Source organism: Cnephaeus nilssonii, assembly GCF_951640355.1.
Source record: "Cnephaeus nilssonii genome assembly, chromosome: 9".
Taxonomy (NCBI): Eukaryota; Metazoa; Chordata; class Mammalia; order Chiroptera; family Vespertilionidae; genus Cnephaeus; species Cnephaeus nilssonii.
In genome coordinates, this window is record NC_137080.1 from 95,953,907 (window position 1) to 95,973,133 (window position 19,227).

At 60.0% G+C, this 19,227-nt stretch overlaps 2 protein-coding genes across 3 annotated transcripts; both read left to right on the plus strand.

Annotated features, from left to right (window-relative positions):
- The first annotated feature begins 39 nt into the window (after positions 1-39).
- Positions 40-12,358, plus strand: SLC44A4 (solute carrier family 44 member 4). Of its 2 annotated transcripts, none has more exons than XM_079781450.1 (21): positions 40-138; positions 1,757-1,805; positions 2,060-2,133; positions 2,256-2,334; positions 2,955-3,054; positions 3,132-3,257; positions 3,472-3,532; positions 6,702-6,789; positions 6,865-6,948; positions 7,183-7,418; positions 7,497-7,596; positions 8,149-8,241; positions 8,506-8,608; positions 10,355-10,608; positions 10,689-10,783; positions 10,892-10,995; positions 11,098-11,171; positions 11,326-11,396; positions 11,483-11,577; positions 11,645-11,729; positions 12,120-12,358. In XM_079781450.1, exons 1-21 carry the CDS (start codon positions 117-119, stop codon positions 12,239-12,241), a joined length of 2,115 nt encoding a protein of 704 aa, XP_079637576.1. In that variant the 5' UTR covers positions 40-116; the 3' UTR covers positions 12,242-12,358. The 2 variants fall into 2 exon arrangements, with proteins under 2 accessions (XP_079637576.1, XP_079637575.1); XM_079781449.1 differs by having other exon boundaries at positions 41-150; positions 12,120-12,357.
- Positions 12,359-12,676: 318 nt separating this feature from the next.
- Positions 12,677-17,946, plus strand: NEU1 (neuraminidase 1). The gene is made up of 6 exons (XM_079781550.1): positions 12,677-12,904; positions 13,293-13,485; positions 14,984-15,246; positions 15,754-15,936; positions 16,034-16,256; positions 16,343-17,946. The coding sequence occupies exons 1-6, from the start codon at positions 12,743-12,745 to the stop codon at positions 16,567-16,569; spliced, it is 1,251 nt and encodes a 416-aa protein (XP_079637676.1). The 5' UTR covers positions 12,677-12,742; the 3' UTR covers positions 16,570-17,946.
- The last annotated feature ends 1,281 nt before the right edge of the window (positions 17,947-19,227 follow it).

Consider the following 19,227-nt stretch of genomic DNA (forward strand, 5'->3'; position numbering starts at 1 on the left):
ACCACGGGCGGAGGTGGGGCTGTGACGTGGGAGGGCGGGGCCTCGGCAGGTGAGTTGCCAGGTCTCCCGACTCCCAATCACTCCAGCTCCTCCAATCACTCCGGAGACACTGAGCCATGGGGGGAAAGCCGGCTGGGGGTGAGGCCTACGGTGAGGCTAGGGGGAGGCCAGGGCTGTGAGGGAGGGAGACCTGGCGGGCCACTTGGGCTGACCTGGGGAGAGGCTGGGGGAGCTCATGGAAGAAGGCAGAGCCAGGGTCCTGGGAGGAGGATGGGGTGCAGGGGCTCGGGCCGTTGCTAAGGAAACTTTGGGGAGTGAAGCTGGGGTTTTGGGCTTTATTTAGCCCCTGGGACCAGGGGTTTCAGGCCCAGACGCTGGTCCCTCAGGGCATGGCCCTGGGAGGAAGGGAGCCTGAGTGGAAGGAGGTAGGGTGTGGTCCTGAGCAGGGGCTGGGGCGCGTGCTGTGGAGCCCGCAGCTGCCGGGTGAGGTCCCGCCAGCAGAAGGCTGGGTCCCCAGGAGGTTCAGCCCGGACCCTGGGCTGAGGGGAGGGCGCTGGGGGTCTTCCCACAGGGTCGCTGAGCAGTGGCAGGGAAGTGGGTTGTGCTGGGGCCCCAGTGAGGAGTTGGGGCTCAGGGTCTTTATGGGGGGCTGAGCCTGTCTCCGGATCTGTACTGGTAGTACCTTGAAGAATAGAGGCGGGGCCTCCTGGGGTCCCCGTGAAGGGTGAAGGGTAAGGCCTAAGGGTAAGGCCTGAGGGGAGACGGAGCAAGAAGCCTGTGTCTGTCCAGAATCTGTGAGCAGTGTGGTCTGGGAGCCGGCCCAGGACCTGAGGGTTAGGGATGGGGAGAGGGGAGGGAGAGGGACAGGGCGGCCTCGGATCCCTGTGAGCAGTGGGGGCTGGGAGCCAGCCTGCACAGGGCCCTCGGGTTTGGGGATCTGGGCCCCTGTTCTGGAGGGAAGGGGACTCCCAGAGGGGAGGCCTGGGTTTCAAGGGGGCCAGGAAGGAGAGGAGGACTTCCTGGAGCAGCTTTGGGTCAATCATTGATCTCATGTCCGAGAGCCGTGCAGGGACAGAGTCCAGGCGTCTGCAGAGCACGGACCCCACCTCTTCCCACACTGCCCGGCCCTCTGCCCCCCTCAGTGCCCACAGGGACCCTGGTGCTGCCCCACTTCCTCCCTGTGTGTGCTCAGGGAGGACCAGGAACAGGACAGCCGCAATCTCAACCGCCGAGCTCGGGTGTCACCTGCTTGGATTGCTTGCCCGGCGACTGGCGGTGGCCGGGAGACAGGCCCCTCGGGAGCGGGTGTGCAGGGAGCTGCCTCCCTCCCCAGGCCCTGCAGGAGTTGAGGCTTGTGGGTCTAGTTTCCCCACAGCCTGGGGCAGAGGGAGAGGGGCTGTGGCCTCCCTGTGGCTCCATCTGCCCGCCTGGGAGAGGAGGGGGACGGGATGGCAGCATGAGGCCACTGGAAGTGGTGGACACAGTCCACCTCACCGGGGTGAGGGGGCCGAAGGAGAGGTGGGCCAGGGTGGAGGCAGGAGGGGAAGTCACTGTCCTGGAAATGACCCGTAAAGGCCCCTCCCGCTCCTGGGGGTTCACCGTGAGCAGCAGGCCTGCTGGCGGGCCTGGATCCTACCTTTCCGCCCCCCATCCCCCTCCTGCCAGCCTGCCCCTGTCCGTTTCCCTTGGTGGGGACAGGAAATGGGGAGAGTCCCCTGAGTGCCTCGCTCTCCACACTGCTCCCCGTTGCCCGCAGGGAAGCCCGTCAAACACGACCCTTCCTTCCGAGGCCCCATCAAGAGCAGGTGAGCTCTGGGAGGCGCTGGGGGCGGGGGCCTCGCCCTGGCCGTGTACTTGCTGAAAAATGGGTAAGAAGCTTGTGCCCGGAGAGGGGGGCGCTGCCGGGGTGGAGGGGCCGCGGCTCGGGGCCGTGCCCTTCGGAAACCAGCGGAGCAGGAGCTGTGAGCTTCCTGGTGGCTCTGGAGGCAGCTCACCCACCAGAGAGGCCTTCCTACGGAGGCCGGAGGCCGCGCCGGCGCTCAGCAGGCCCTTCCCGCAGGGGCTGCACCGACGTCATCTGCTGTGTCCTCTTCCTCCTCTTCCTCCTGGGCTACGCGGCGCTGGGCGTCGTGGGTGAGTTCCCGGCTGCGCGGAGCGGGCGGCGGCGGGGCAGTGACCAGGGAGAGACGATCCCCAGGGCTGCTCCCCACGACATCCCTGACGCCCCTCGGGTGATTCTGTGTGTCTGTGTCCAGCGTGGGTGTATGGAGACCCCCGGCAAGTCCTCTACCCCAGGAACTCCACCGGGGCCTACTGCGGCATGGGGGCCAACAAGTGAGTACACCAGCGGGGCCAGAGGGAGGTGAGGGGGGATGGGCAGGGCGCCCCTCAGCCACATCGGCAGCCTCCCCCAGGCTGGGCAGCTGGCTTGTGAGGGAGGGAGAGCCGGGGTCAGGTGCACAGGGTTCAGACTTTGGAGATGGCCATTGGCTCCCCGCCGGGGTCCTGCTTGTGGCCTTGCAAGGTGCTCGGCCTCTCTGAGCTCCGACTTCGCCCTCTGAGACGCAGGGGTGACCGCAGCAGGGTGCTGTTGGTCCTGTAGGCAGGGAGTGGCCCATCAACAACCAAACCGCCGGCATTTACATGGCGTTCGCATGGCGGGCACTGGTAGTTACCACGACGGACTGAGGCTGTGAGCTATAGAGGGCCTTGCTCAAGGTCATAAAGCTGGGTGGTGATCGGGCTCCAGAGTTCATGCTTTTAACCGTTTGCGAGCGCGGGTTAGCTCAGCGCTGTCTGAGCCGTCTGCGGCGCTGAATGACTGGAGATCTTTGGGCTCTCAGACCCCCGGCTGAGGCCAGGAGCTAGGCGTGCAGCCTGGAGGCGAGGCCCGCCGTCCCTCCTGCCCCTACACCTGGCCAGGCCCTGACACGTGCCCGTCCTCCCTCCTGCAGAGAGAAGCCCTATCTCCTGTACTTCAACATCTTCAGCTGCATCCTGGCCACCAACATCATCACAGTCGCCGAGCACGGCCTGCAATGCCCCACGCCCCAGGTCAGAGCCCGGGACCTGCCTCTGCCCAGATCGCCCCCAGGTCTGGAAAGAGCCCCACAGCACGCCCTCTGCCCCAGGTGTGTGTGTCCTCCTGTCCAGCGGCCCCCTGGGTCGTGAGTCAGAGTGAGCTCTCACTGACGGTCGGGGAGGTCTTCTACGCTGCACACCGGACTGTCTGCCTGCCAGGGGTGCCCTGGGATATGGTGAGCGCTGCCCCAGCGTCATCGCTGTCATCAGGAGGGGCCACATGGGTGGGGTGCAGGGTGTGAGCTTCCTGGTGGCTCACACCCTGTGCTTTATTTATCTTGTATAATTGGGAAGGTGACTGTGGTGGTAGCGCGGGGGGAGGGGAGGGCGGGGGAGGTCACTCCATCCTGCTGTGACTGGTGTCTGTCCCCCCCTCCCCGCCCCCGCCAGCCAGTACTCCAAAGCCTGGAACGAGAGCTCTGCCCCAGCTTCCTCCTCCCCTCCACTCCAGGTGAGCACACTCCTCCTCAGCGTCAGGTAGCCTGTGCTTTATTGCTCAAATGAGGAAGCCAGGCCCAGGGGCAGCCAAGTCACACAGCGGGACAGCGCAGTTGCCCTGCACCTGCGGCGCGGGCGTGGCTGGGCAGGAAGTGCAGCTGCCCTGGAGCTGCGTGCTGGTGGGAAATCAGAGAGGTTCAGAGAGTGCGTGGCAACCACGAAGGCTATGCGTGGCGAATGCACCACGCACTTTTAGGTGCGTGCATAGAAGACAGACCAGAAGTTCACCCAGTGCTCCAGATGAAGATGGCTGGCGGCGGGTGGCAGTTGACTAATTTTAATTCTGTATGCTCTTCTTTCCAATAGTAAATTTTTCTTTAAACAACCAAATTATTTTTATGACTTTTTAATTGACTTTGAGAGAGAGAGGAAGGGGAGGGAGAAAGAGAGAAACATTAATGTGAGAGACATCCATCAGCCGCCTCCTGCATGACCCCTACTGGGGATCGAGCCCAAAACCCAGGTATGGCCCTAGCTGGCTTGGCTCAGTGGATAGAGCACCAGCCTGTGGACTGAAGGGTCCCAGGTTCGATTCCGGTGAAGGGCACATGCCTGGGTTGCAGGCTCAATCCCCAATAGGGGGCGTGCAGGAGGCAGCTGATCAATGATTCTCTCTCATCATTGACTAGAGGCCTGGTGCATGAAATTTGTGCACGGGTGGGGTGTGTGTCCCTCAGCCCAGCCTGCACCCTCTCCAATCTGGGACCCCTCGAGGGATGTCCGACTGCCTGTTTAGGCCCTACATCCCTCTCACAATCCAGGTCTGTTGGCTCCCAACTGCTCGCCTGCCTGCCTTCCTGATTGCCCCTAACCGCTTCTGCCTGCCAGCCTGATCACCCCCTTAACCACTCCCCTGCCAGCCTGATTGATGCCTAACTGCTCCCCTGCCAGCCTGGTCACCCCTAACTGCCCTCCCCTGCAGGCCTGGTCACCCCTAACTGCCCTCCCCTGCAGGCCTGCTACCCCCCAACTGCTCTCCCCTGCAGGCCTGGGTCCCCCCCCACAACTGCCCTTCCCTGCAGGCCCAGTCACCCCCAACTTCCCTCCTCTGCCGGCCTGGTCACCCCTAACTTCCCTCCCCTGCAGGCTTGATCTCCCCCAACTGCCCTCCCTTGCAGGCCTGGTCCCTCCCAACTGCTCTCTCCTGCTGGCCTGATCGCCCACAACTGCCCTCCCTTGCAGACCTGGTCCCTCCCCTGCTGGCCATCTTGTGGCGGCTGTCTTGTGTCCACATGGGGGCAGCCATCTTGTGTGTTGGAGTGATGGTCAATTTGCATATTACTCTTTTATTCAATAGTATAGAAGCCTGGTGCACTGGTGGGGGCCATCTGGTTTGCCCTGAAGGGTGTCCCAGATCAGGGTGGGGGTACCCTTGGGGCATGAGGTGGCCTGGGCGAGGGGCCTGTGGTGGTTTGCAGGCCAGCCACGCCCCCCAGCAACCCAAGCGCAGGCCCTGGTATCTGGGATTTATTTATCTTCTACAATTGAAACTTTGTAGCCTGGAGCGGAGGCCAGGGCTGCAGGAGCTTGGCTTCCTCCATTGCTGGGGAAACCCAAGCCTCCTGCTCTCTCCAGCTCTGTGGCTGCAGCCATTTTTGTTGAGATTTATTTATCTTCTATAATTGAAACTTTGTAGCCTTGAGCGGAGGCTAGGGCATGCCAGGGTGGGTGGAAAGCTTGGCTTCCTCCATCACTGGGGGAACCCAAGCCTCCTGCTCCTCAGTGGCCGCAACCATTTTGTTGGGATTTATTTATCTTGTATAATTGAAACTTTGTAGCCTTGAGCGGAGGCCAAGGCAGGCCAGGAAGTTTGGCTTCCTCCATCGCTGGGGGAACCCAAGCCTCCTGCTCGCTCAGTGGCCGCAGTCATCTTGGTTGGGTTAATTTGCATACTCACTCCTGATTGGCTGGTTGGGGTGGCTTGCAGGTATAGCAGAGGTATGGTCAATTTGCATGTTACTCTTTTTTTAGATAGGCTGTTTCTCTCTCTCCTTCTCCCTTCCTCTCTGAAATCAATAAAGAAATATATTTAAAAAAAAAACAAAAAACAGCCCTGACCGGTTTGGCTCACTGGATAGAGTGTCGGCCTGCAGACTCAAGGGTCCCAGGTTCGATTCCGGTCAAGGGCATGCACCTTGGTTGCAGGCACATCCCCAATAGGGGGTGTGCAGGAGGCTGCTGATTGATGTTGCTCTCTCATCGATGTTTCTAACTCTCTCTCCCTCTCCCTTCCTCTCTGTAAAAAATCAATAAAATATATTTAAAAAAAAAAAAAAAGACAAAACCCAGGTATGTGCGCTGACCAGGAATCGAACCAGTGACCTTTCAGTATACTGGACGATGCTCAACCAACCAAGCTACCCCACCCGGGGCAGTCAGTGTTATTTTTTTAAATAAAAAATATTTACATTATTGCATGAGAAAAGATACCCAGTTCTCACCATAAATATAATAGGAAGTACCTCAAATGAATGCTCCAAAGTCAGATCTGGACGTAAGTTCCAGCACTTTCTAGCTGTGTGGTCTTGGGCTAATTGCTCAACCTCTCTGAGCCTTATTTTCTCTCGAGAATGTCAATGCCAAGTGTACCTGGCAACATTGTAAGGGTGACGACAAATGCTGTGGGCATGTACTTGGTGCCAGGAGAAGGCACAAGCCTCCTGCAGGAGGCAAGGTGAGGCAAGGATGGAGCCTGACAGGGAGAGGGGCGCAGCCAGAGCGCCGGCTCGGAAGGCCTGAAGCCTGGCTGTGAGGTGAGCAGGGTCAGGGCCGAGCCGCGGAGGAGCCTGAGCAGTAGAGTGGCTCGGGCCCTGGGATGACGAGGCCCACGCTGTGCATGGCTCCCTGGCACCCAGGCAGAGGAGGGCTGGTGGACGGCAAGGTAGGGAGTGGAGGTTTCCTAAGAGCCAGCCCAGAGCAAAGGAGGGTGTGGGGCGGCAGCCCCGGGCGGGGAGGCCTGGGCTCCCTGCCGGAGCTCCCTTTTGCTGTGGAATCAAGAACAGCTCTCAGAGGGGAGCAGACCATCTCTCCTGCCCCCCTGAGGGCTGTGGCTGAGGTGCGGCCAGAGACTTTCAAGGCAAAGCTCTGTGCCCGACCCCCCAGTAGCTGTTCTCTCCCTCCAGCTCTGGGGCGCTGTTTTCCATACCCCAATAGTACACAGTTCGAGTTCCCAGGGATCTCTGGCAACACCTCCATCAACCAGGGGATCAGGTGGGTACCGCTGCCTCCACAGCTCTGCCCTCTGCCCTTCCAACCACAGCCCCGTCCGACTCTGTCTCTCCCTAGTGGTCTTCTGGACAGCCTCAATGCCCGTGACATCAGCGTTAAGATCTTTGAAGACTTAGCCCAATCCTGGTACTGGATTCTTGTGTGAGTCACCAAATTGCCCGCTTTCTCCTTCCATTCTCCCTCCCTGATCCGCATCCTCCAGCCCAGTGTCTGAAACTGAGTTTGTAGACAAGGGAGGAGGAGCCAGAGCTCAGAATGGACCCCAAGCCAACAGGAATTATAATAGAAAGGAGGTCTAATCTGAAGACTGTAGAGGTGTGAGGAAAGGCATTTGGGGGCCCGGGGTGACCCTCACCTACCTCCTCCTGCCTACAGTGCCCTCGGCGTGGCTTTGGTCCTGAGCCTGCTGTTTCTCCTGCTTCTTCGCCTGGTGGCCGGGCCCCTGGTGCTGGTCCTGATCCTAGGGGTGCTGGGGGTGCTGGCATATGGCATCTACCACTGCTGGAAGGAGTACCAGGTGCTGCGGGACCAGGGTGCCTCCATCACCCAGCTGGGCTTCACCACCAACCTCAGCGCCTACCGCAGTGTTCAGGAGACCTGGCTGGTGGCCCGTGAGTACCCCGCCCCTCCCAATGCCAACTGCCAAGGGCTGCCCTGGCCTGACCGCCCCTCTGCCCTGTCGCCCTCAGTGATCGTGCTGGCTGTGCTGGAAGGCCTCCTGCTGCTCATGCTCATCTTCCTGCGGCAGCGGATCCGCATCGCCATCGCCCTCCTGAAGGAGGCCAGCAAGTCAGGGCCTACCCGAGACAGGCGGGCCGGGGGCAGGGTGTGGCCGGTGGGCGGCTGGGCAGGTGCGGGGCCTGCAGGAGAAGGGCAGAGTAGTGCAGTGGTTAATGCTGCTGTGACAGCCTTTCTGAGCCTCCGTTGTCCCATCTGTGAAGTGGGGGTGAGAGCATACCTACCTTGTAGGGTGCCCTGAGGATGAAGTATCTCATCAAGGCCTCAGGCATGAAGCAGGCCCTCCAGAAGGGCAGTCCTGGCAGTCACTGTTGCCATGGTGATGGTGGGTGGGACGGTGGGAACCCAGGCAGGGTGGGGAAGCAGCAGCTTGCTCCCAACCAAGACCCACCTGCCAGGTTGGTCAACACAGCACTGTGAGGACTCCCTTACCTTACTTTCCCTGAAGCTGCCGGGGGGCTTCTCTGAGACTCTCACTTCCCCTAAGGGCCCCCTGAGCCTCATTCATCGAATTCCGTTCACTGGGAGCTCCTAGGCGTGCCAGCCCCGGGGTGGAGTGGGCCGGGGCAGGCCTGCTGGTGGACAGTGCTCACTTCCCGGCAGGGCTGTGGGACAGATGATGTCCACTGTGTTCTACCCGCTGGTCACCTTTGTCCTCCTGCTCGTCTGCATTGCCTACTGGGCCATGACTGCTCTGTATCCTTTGCCCACACAGCCAGCCTCCGGTGTACGTGGGGGCGGAGGGCAGGAAGGGCAGGACTTGCCCACTCAGTCCCTTGGTGCTGAGAAGGCGCCCGTCCCTCTGGGCATGCCCAGCACGGCCCGGGGACAGAGTGGAGGAGCGAGCCCAGGCAGAGGCCCGGCCTCGCCAGGGAGCATCGGCACCAGCAGCTGGGAAGGCCCCGTGGAGGGCGCCTGCAGAGACCCCGTGTGGCCATGCTTTCCTTGACGTCCCTCTGGGTACCTGGCCACCTCAGGACAACCTCAGTACGTCTTCTGGGCACCCAACGCCAGCCTCCCCAGCTGTGAGGCAGCGCCACTGAATGCATCGTGCGACCCCATGGTGAGGGGCTTGGGGTGAACGTGGAGGGGCACCTTAGGGGACAAATGCCTCCTTGTGCAGTGGAAACCGAGGACTAGAGAGGACAGAGGCTCACTCAAGGTCACACAACAGGCCCCGGCGGAGCCCGAAAGGGAGCCAGTCCGCGGACTCTGGAGCCAGGAGTCGTGCCCGAGCCAGGGAGGGCCACCGAGGCCCAGTGTGCTGTGCCTGAGGCAGCGCCAGGCCTCAGGAAGCTGGGTGCCAGGGCCCTGCCCTCCCCAGGACATTCCTCTGCCGACCATGAACCCCAGCCAGTCCCCTCTGTAAAGTGGAGCTAATCATAATACCCTCATAATACCTGCTCTCAGGGCGAGCCAGACCATGCAGTGACTTCGGGCACATCAAGTGCTTAGCACCAAGCCCAGCACCTGATTAGCGCCGATAGCTATGGCTTTTGTTTAGTTTTTTTATCTTCCTCCTGGGAACACACTGCCCTAGGGCCTAGGCAATAGGCAGGTGAGCCGCCCTGCCCTGCCCTGCCCTGCCCTGCGGGGTCTGGGAGGGAAGCTGCCAGGCTCCCCCTGAGGTTCCCAGGGGGTGGCCTGGACCTCTGGGAATTGACTGTCCTCAACGCTTTCCTGGGGCCACCTGCTCTGAGCGGGACCGGGCTCCGCCCACAGGCATTGGCCCCCACTCTAAAGGAGAGGGAGGCCGGCTTCCGTTTGCGAAGGACCCTGTGTGCCAGGCACTGAGTGTGCAAAGCCCAGATGACCTGGGCTGGCTTCAGCCTGCTCAGGACCTAGCCGTGGAGGCCGACTCAGCCCGCAGGTACACACAAAGGGAAAGTGCATCTTCTTGTTATAAAATGTCAGACATGCACTCAGTCCCAGCAATTATCAAGGCCGTCACAGTGGCTGGAAAGGGTGTTTTTTTTTTTATTTCTGTGCTTTTCACTTGTTATTATGGAAATTTTTCAAACACACGCTAAGTAGACAATTCCCATACCCAGATTCCACACCTTTGACTTTCTCATTTCATCTATCTCACCCCCACCCCCTAAGTGCAAATTTTTTTTCTAGAGTTTAAGGGAAATTTTGGACATCATACCATTTCACTTGTAAACATATCAGGATGGATCTCAACAGATAAGGACTTTTTTTTAATGTATTTTTTATTCATTTCAGGGAGGAATGGACAGGGAAAGATAGAAACATCAATGATGATGAGAGAGAATGACTGATTGACTGCCTCCTGCACACCCCCTACTGGGGATCAAGCCTGCAACTCGGGCATGTGCCCTTGACGGAATCAAACCTGGGACCCTTCAGTCCGAGGGCCGATGCTCTATCCATTGAGCCAAACTGGCTAGGGCAACAGATAAGACTTTTAAAAAGCAAAGCCACTATAACCATTTTCAAACCCAACAAAATTAACAATAATTCCTTAATGTCATCAGATACCCAGTCTCCTCAATTTTGCTGGAAAGTATTTTGGTTGGAGTTGCAGAGGCTGCTCTGGGAGGGGAGAGCTGATCGAGGGCCAGGCTCTCCAGAGCCCGGCCTTGGCCCCACGGCTCCCCACACACCATTAAGGCCTGGCCCACACCACAAGGAGATTGATGCTCACGCAATACGCGCGACCAGCCCACTTAGAACCTGGCAGTGAGTCTCCCGGCAGGCGCCCCTTCCCCAGCCGGGGAGGCTTTGCTTCTTTCCACTCCGGGAGTGGCAGGCGCTGGCTGGGAATGGACCTGTCTGTGCTCCCCAGGCTCAGCCCACGAACTCCTCGTGCCCAGGGCTGATGTGCGTCTTCCAGGGCTACTTGTCCACAGGCCTGGTGCAACGTTCTCTCTTCAACTTGCAAATCTACGGGGTCCTGGGGCTATTCTGGACCCTCAACTGGGTCCTGGCTCTGGGCCAGTGTGTCCTGGCTGGGGCCTTTGCCTCCTTCTACTGGGCCTTCCACAAGCCCCGGGATATCCCCACCTTCCCCCTGAGCGCCGCCTTCATCCGCACGCTGCGGTAAGCCTGGGGAGGGAGGGGTTGGGAGCCCGGGGGGCCCAGGGGTCCGGGCTGCCTCTGACTGCCTAATCCCTGGGCAGATACCACACCGGGTCGCTGGCCTTCGGGGCCCTCATCCTGACCCTTGTGCAGATAGTGCGGGTCACCTTGGAGTACATTGACCACAAGCTGAGAGGTGAGCCGAGGTCAGGGGCTGGGGAAGGCCCAGCTGAGCAGCTGAGTCCTTGGGGAGAGGCTCAGGACCCGTGTCCCGGGTTCTGAAACCCAAGTCCCTGGCCCCCAGGCGCCCAGAACCCTATGGCCCGCTGCATCATGTGCTGCTTCAAGTGCTGCCTCTGGTGTCTGGAGAAGTTTATCAAGTTCCTGAACCGCAACGCATACATCATGGTGAGCCCATTGCAGGAGCAGGCCCTGCTCCAGGGCCCCGGCCGGCCCCGCCCGGCCCAGGTGAGCGCTCACTGGTGACTCTGACCTTCCCATCTCACCCAGATCGCCATCTACGGGAAGAATTTCTGTGTCTCAGCCAGAGACGCCTTCATGCTGCTCATGCGGAACATTGTCAGGTCGGGCTGCCCCACCCGTGGTCTCCCGCCGCCTGCGGCCTGCGGGGGGCGCTGTGCTCAGAGGGCCTCCACCCTGTGGGAACCATGTCCATTTGCCTCTGTCACGGCAAGTGATGGAGGCAGTTCCGTCCAGCCCGGGCCTCTCCCCGTGCAGGGTGGTGGTCCTGGACAAGGTCACGGACCTGCTGCTGCTCTTCGGGAAGCTGCTGGTGGTGGGAGGAGTCGGTAAGGACCAGGCCCGAGCTGCCAGCACCGGGCAGGGTGCGGGGAAGTGGAGAGCTGGCTCCCAGGGTGACGCTGACCTCCCGCAGGGGTCCTGTCCTTCTTTTTCTTCACCGGTCGCCTCGTGGGGCTGGGCAAAGACTTTGAGAGCGGCCCCCTCAACTATTACTGGCTGCCCATCATGGTGAGTGACTGCCCTCTCCGCCGCACCCCCTGGCTCCCCAGAGGCCCTCACAGGCTGTGTCCCGCAGATCTCCGTCGTGGGGGCCTACGTCATCGCCAGCGGCTTCTTCAGCGTCTTTGGCATGTGTGTGGACACGCTCTTCCTCTGCTTCCGTGAGTGGCACCTGCACCCAACGTCAGGGCACAGGCTGGGTGAGAAGGGGAAGTGAGCGCCCAGCTGGGGGCTGCTCCAAGGAGCTCCCCAGGGGAGAGGCCTCCTGTGGTCCCCGGGAAACGCCGGGGAAGTGCGGGCTGCCCGCGGGGCTGTGGGGAGCGGGATCCCCTCGCCCGGCTGTGGGCACCTCTCAGGCTCTGGTCGTGCGGCTCCGCGCCGCGCAGGGGGCGTGCGGCCCCCGCGAACCTGACCACGGGGTGGGGTGTGCTATCATGATCCCACGTGAATGAGGGGACGGAGTTGCACGACCCCCCCTGGAGCTCCAAACCCGGCCCCGCACCGCCGGGCCGCCGTCCGCCCCGTCCGCTAACGGCCCGCTTGCGGCGCAGTGGAAGACCTGGAGCGGAACGACGGCTCCCCGGCCCGGCCCTACTTCATGTCCAAGGCGCTCCTGCAGATTCTCGGCAAGAAGAACGACGCGCCCCCGGGCGGCACGAGGAAGAAGCCCTGAGCCGGCGCCGCCCCGCGCGCGCAGCCTCCCAGCCTCCCCTCCCGCTCAGGTCCTGATTTTGTAGTAAAAGACGCTATTAAAGATGGATACATATTTTGTTTTCGCAAAAAGTCTGGTACTGCCCTTACTCCGTCCTGGACAATGGGACCCTTTCCTCCCCGCCCCGCACTTCAAAGTAGGCCCCGCCCCCAGGTCGCGCCCCGGCTGCTGCGACCAATCAAAAGGCTCTGAGGAGTCATCCCGGCCCTTCCTCATTCCCGCCCGGGTCACGAGCTGCGGCGCTTCAAAGCGGGCCAATAGGAGGGCTAGCTTAGAGGCGCTGAGGGGTCACGTGAAGAGTCCGAGTGTTTGGGGCCAATTAGAGTCGCAGAAGCGCGGCCGAGCGGCGGGCGCGGGGCGGGGCGGGAGGTGACACCGGAGTGCTTAAAGGGCCAGGGTCAGCTGACTGACTCCAGCCCGGTTCAGTCCTGGGGGCCAGGGGCGCGGCCGCCGCGGGGAGAAATGGTAGCCGAGCGGCCCGGCTCGGTGCTCCTGGGCGGCCCCGAGAGGCCGCGGAGGCCGGGGTTCTGGGGAGTCTGTGGGGTTCGGGTATTTGCGGCGATCTTCCCGCTGCTGTTGTCCGCGGCAGTGACCGCGGCGGGGGACGAGAACGACTTCAGGCTGGTGAGCGGCCCTCGCACCGCCCACCCCGACCCCGACCCCGCAAGCGGCCCACGCCCGGCGGCGCCCGCGCGGGCTGCTGAGCCCCTCTCCGCGGACTGCCCGCCCCGCCCCTCCATCCGCTCACAGCCCCGCCGTCTTCGGGCCCTTGTCCTCCGCATTCGCGCTCCTTCCCCTTTCGAGGCCCCTCTTCTCCCCTCGCAGCCCCTCCCCGCTCCGAGCCCCCGCTTCCCCCCACCCTCTCCCCGGGGTTCCCCGTCCTTGTTCTGGGACCCGCGCCCACTGGAGACCCCACACCTGCCTCTCCCAGGGGAGCCCGACTCTGAGCCGCTGCCCGGCCGTCCTAACCCCCAGTCACGTGTGTCCGCGCCCCCCCCCCCCCCCCCCGCAGGTCCAGCCGCTGGTGACCATGGAGCAGCTGCTGTGGGTGAGCGGGCGGCGGATCGGGGCTGTGGACACCTTCCGCATCCCGCTCATCACGGCCACCCCGCGGGGCACTCTCCTTGCCTTTGCCGAGGCCAGAAAGATGTCCACGTCGGACGAGGGGGCCAAGTTCATCGCTCTGCGGAGGTCCACAGACCAGGGTACACATCTTCCTGGGTCAGAGCCGGGGCTGGGTGGGGGGCGGGGGCGCGGTCCAGCCTGACCCGGCCCAGGGCCCGGGGGACGGGGCAGCTTGGGGGGCTGGCGGCCGAGGCCCCGGGGAGAGGGCGCTGGGGAGAGGAGGTGATCTGGAAATGGGGATCGCCACGGAGGTGAACATTCCTTCAAACATGTATCCAGCGCCGACTGTATGCCTGGCACTGCGGTAGGTTCTGTGAATACAGTTGTGAACAAATCAGCAAAAGCCCGGCCTGGCAGGCAGGCTTACATTCTACTGGGGGGACAGAAGCAGGCTAAAGGCGACGCGAGGCAAACGGAGCAGCGTGGGGCGGGCGGGAGTGTCTGAGGGCAGGAGGGCTGTGTGCCCGAGGGAGCGAGCGCGGAGAGCACTGGTCCAGGAGGTCAGGGAGCGGGTCTGTGGGCCCGGCCCTGTGAGGCCTCGGTCCGGCTGGAGCAGGAGCCGTTGCAGGGCCTGGTGGGACGGGCTCCTGCGCGGCGCTCCCTGGGTTTCAGCTCTCGTTTTATTTTCTTAATGGTTAAATGTGTGCTGTTGAGGGGACTACAGGTGCCCCCCATTTCCCCCCATTGCCCCTCTCCACCTAGTTCCCACCCTCCCAGGTCTTCACCACACTATTGTCTATCCATGGATTTGGCATACATGCATATAAGTTCTTTGGTTATTCTCTGCCCGCACCCCCACTCCCTTCCCTCTGAGATCTGTCCCTCTGTTCCATGCTTCCATCCCTCTGAGCCCATTTTGTTCGTCAGTTTATTTTGTTACTTAGATTCCACATGAGTGTGATCATGGGATACTTGTCTTTCTCTGAGTGACTTCTTTCACTTAGCATGATACTCCCCAGGTCCCTCCAGGCTGTCTCACAGGGTAAGAGATCCTTCTTTTTCACAGCTGCATAGTATTCCATGGTATAAATGTACCACAGCTTTTTACCCACTCATCTGCTGATGGGCACGTGGGCTGTTCCCAGATCTTAGCTATTGTAAATTGTGCCACTATGAACATAGGGGTGCATAGATCCTTTCTGATTGGTGTTTCGGGTTTCTTAGGACATATTCCTAGAAGTGGGGTCACTGGGTCAAATGGGAGTTCCATTTTTAGTTTTTTGAGGAAACTCCATACTGTTCTCCACGGTGGCTGCACCAGTCTGCATTCCCACCAGCAGTGCACGAGGGTTCCCTTTTCTCCGCATCCTCGCCAGCACTTGCCGTTTGTTGATTTGTTGATGGTAGCCATTCTGACAGGTGTGAGGTGGTACCGCATTGTTGTTTTGATTGACATCTCCCCGATGATCAGTGGCTGTGAGCATGTTCTCATAGTCTCGTTTGGAAAACAGCCCTTACCCGATGTCTCGCCGGTGGGTGTGTCCTCCGCACAGGGGGCCCTTTGCATCTTGGGAATGGTTTCTTGCTGTGCAGAAGCTCTTCAGTTCCGTGTGGTCCCATTGTCTCTTTCTTCTTCAGGCAGCACGTGGTCTCCTACAGCATTCATCGTGGACGACGGGGAGACCCCTGACGGGCTGAACCTGGGGGCCGTGGTGAGCGATGTGGAGACGGGAGTGGTGTTCCTTTTCTACTGCCTCTGTGCTCACAAGGCCGGCTGCCAGGTGGCCTCCACCATGTTGGTGTGGAGCAAGGACGATGGGGTCTCCTGGAGCCCACCCCGGAACCTCTCCCTGGACATCGGCACCGAGATGTTTGCCCCTGGACCGGGCTCTGGCATTCAGGTCTCTGTCCGGGGATGGGTAGAGGGGGAGTCTGGGGGACAGTCTGGGGGATGCCCCAACATGGACTCCTTCCCCGAGAAGTGCCTGCGAAGTCAGTTTCTGTCTTGGGTGGGGTCCCTTGGAAGAAAGGAACATCCTGGGAGGAGTGGGAAGACGAACTTCCCACCCAGTGGTCCTCAACAGGCTGCAAATTAGAAAAAAACACCCCTTCCTTGGGCAGACACACGTCTGTGCCATGGCGCAGCGTGGTGAGTGACACGCCAAGGAAAGAGCAAGCTCCACCCCCCAGGGCCCGCCCCTGGTCCGGGATGTTCCAAAGGAGCTTATGCTGCAAAAGAGCGTAATTCAGCGGTGGCTGCATGAGATCCATCGGGGGACCCCCAGCAAGCAAGGACAGAACTGAAGGGGGACACATGTGTCCCCACACTTAGGATCGGGTGGTTCCCCTTCCCGCCTCTGAGCCCCCCTCGGGTCTCCCTCTGTGACACGCAGCTCCCTTCCCCACAGAAACAGCGAGAGCCACGGAAGGGGCGGCTCATCGTGTGTGGCCACGGGACGCTGGAGCGGGACGGGGTCTTCTGCCTCCTCAGCGATGACCACGGCGCCTCCTGGCGCTACGGCAGTGGGGTCAGCGGCATCCCCTTTGGCCAGCCCAAGCGGGAAAATGACTTCAACCCTGACGAGTGCCAGGTCAGGAGTCCGTGGCTCCGCCCCCTCCCAGGCGCCAGCCTGGGCTCAGGCACAGCCCCTCGCCCTGGGTCTCCCTGAGCCTGTTCTCTCTCCTCAGCCCTATGAGCTCCCGGACGGCTCAGTTGTCATCAACGCCCGGAACCAGAACAACTACCACTGCCACTGCCGAATCATCCTCCGCAGCTACGACGCCTGTGATACTCTGAGGCCCCGGGATGTGACCTTCGACCCTGAGCTGGTGGACCCTGTGGTTGCCGCAGGAGCGGTAGCCACCAGCTCGGGCATTGTCTTCTTCTCCAACCCAGCCCACCCGGAGTCCCGTGAGTGTCTGGGTGGGGGCTGGGCCCGTTGTCTAGAGAAGGCCTGGGCAGAGAGCCTACTTTCCTGACTCTGCTGCTCTCCCCAGGAGTGAACTTGACCCTGCGCTGGAGCTTCAGCAATGGCACCTCCTGGAGGAAAGAGACAGTCCAGCTCTGGCCAGGGCCCAGTGGCTACTCATCGCTGGCAGCCCTGGAGGGCGGTGTGGGCGGGGCGGACCAGGCCCCCCAGCTCTTCGTCCTGTATGAGAAAGGCCGCAACTACTGCACAGAGAGCATCTCCCTGGCCAAAGTCAGCGTGTACGGGACGCTCTGAGCTGCGCACCTGCCGCGGCGAGAAGGCCTGGCCTCGGCGGCCTCAGGACCATGGCCTGCGGAGGGTCGCCGGGCGCCCAAAGGACAGTTCCACCTTCCTTTAGACTCTAGCCTTTTGCAAAATCAGGTTTTCTTTGACAGGGAAATCGCTCCGATAGGCATCTCGCACACAGGCAGTCCTGCCCCACCTGGAAGTGCTTCCTTTCCGTAGCGCTGGGCTGGCCCTGCCCTGCCCTTCCTGCCCCGGGGCCTGGCTCGGTCCCTCCTTGGGCCTGTGGGCTGAATAAACGTGAACTCAGGGACTTGAGGAGGCTGCGCTTCCTCTCAGGACGGTGACTGAGAGGGTTGCTGAAGCGCCTGGCGGGCAGGATGCTTGCTTTCAGGGGAAGGGACGAGACGCACCACCGACCTCGACTATTGGTGCATCAAAATGTTTAGCGCACCGTCTTAGCGAAGGAGAACGAATGTGTGGAGTCTGATGTCCGTGCCCGTCTGCATGTCTGTCCCTCGCAGGCACCGTGGCTGGGAATGGGCCCTGTGGAGGGCGCTGGGGTGCTGCCTGAGAACATGCGACTTGGGAAAATCAACTCCTTTCCCTTTCACATCCTCTCGCCCGAGAGCACATTGACCCTCACAGGGCAACGCGCAGTCGGAGGGCACCCGTGAGCGACTTGAACCCGCTAAGTTTGGTGTTTCTAAGACGAGGGCCCTGTCCTCCGGGAGGCAGGGAGCCGGGCCCACAGTGCGGAGGGCAGGCCTGCCCCGGGCCAGCGGGCGGAGCAAACACGGACATGGGGAGAAACGGCATCTTCATTCCCTAGCAGATGCTGGGGACAGAGCCCGGGTGGCTGCAGGTGGTGGGAAGCCATGCTTTCCTCCCGATGGAAAGAAAGGACAACACCCGGACACGTGGAAAGAACGTCTCACACTCCCTAGCCGGTGTGGCTCAGTTGGTTGGCCCGGACACGGAAGGGTGGTGGGTTTGATTCCTGGTCAGGGCACATACCCAGGTTGAGGGTTCAATCCCTCGTCCAGGTGCGTGCAGGAGGCAACCGATCCATGTTTTTCTCATATCTATGTTTCTCTCCTTTCCTCTCAAATTAATTTAAAAAAAAGAAAGAATGACTCTTACATAAAGGGATGAGGGCCACATTCATCTGCAGTTAAAAGTGTTTTCCCGACCAGCGTGGCTCAGTGGTTGAACATTGACCTATGAACCAGGAGGTCACAGTTTGATTCCCAGTCAGGACACATGGTGGGGTTGCAGGCTCGACCTCCAGTAAGGGGAGTGCAGGAGGCAGCTCATCAGTGATTCTCATCATTGATGTTTCTATTGCTCTCCCTCTCTGAAATCAATAAAAATATATTTTAAAAATAAAGTTTGTTTCAAGTGCTTCTCTAGCAAATGTCAGGCTAATTTATCCTACCTTACGGAAGAGGTGGGAAAATAGCAATGTGTGAAGACATGGTATAATTTTGTTATATTTTATCCAGAATTTGTGCTCAATAATGTAATACTTCAATTTTTTATTAGAACACATTTTCACAAACTCAAAAGTGAATAGCTTAGCCCAAGCCGGTTTGGCTCAGTGGATAGAACATCGGCCTGAGGACTGAAGGGTCCTGAGTTCGATTCCGGGCAAGGGCACATGCCCAGGTTGCAGGCTCCTCCCACACCTGGGCCCTGTTCAGGCACGTGCAAGAGGCAACCAATCTGTGTTTCTCTCACATTGATGTTTCTGTCTTTCCCTCTCTCTTCCACTATCTCTAAAATCAATGGAAAAATATCCTCAGGTGAGGATTTAAAAAAAAAAAGTGCATAGCTTAATGAGCCCCATGTACCAAGCATCTCGTTTCAACAGTTACCAAGGTATTGCCACATTGTTTCTTCTGATCCCTTTCTGTTCCTTTCCTTTGCTAAGTATCTTAAAGCAAATGTCAGACCTCATTACGCTCACCCCTTCATTCTTAGGCATGTATCGCATTCTTTTTAAAAAAACATTTTTGGGAGAAACCAAGATGGCGACATAGGTAAATACCTAAACTGCTGCCTCACACAACAATTTCAAAACTACAACTAAAAGACAAAATGTTTATCACCCAAAACCACAGGAAAGCTGGCTGAGTGGAAGTTCTACAACTAGAAGGAAAGAGAAAAGAGCATTGAGACACGCACAAGCACTGAAAAGCTGAGGTACGCAGGCGCGCGAATTGGGCTGGCGGCGGGTGTCTGGGTACGCTGCTTCTTTCAACCTGAAGGGAGACAAGCTCCCGATTACACTGAACTCCAGTTTCTGGGGAGACGCCAGGGACCCAAACTCCTACGGGGAGAAGCTGGACTGTCTGCCATCAGGTCGGAAAGTGAGGGTGGCTTTCTTGCAGAGGTGCGCCCAGCAATCATTGTTTACTGCACTGGGGAGCGAGGCGCGGGGACTTGGAAACGCGGAGACACAGAGACAGCTGACTGGCAGCCATCGCTGTTTGCCACGCCCTAGCCTAGTGACTCCCTCAGACCCCGCCCTGCACAATCTACAAACCCACTCAAGCTCCACGCAGCGGCTTTTGCATATAAATGGCCTGCCCTATCGCAGCTTAACCTAACAAACTGCAGCTCTGGTCAGACAGCTCCAAAACCTCCAAGCCCCAAGCAAAGAGGAGA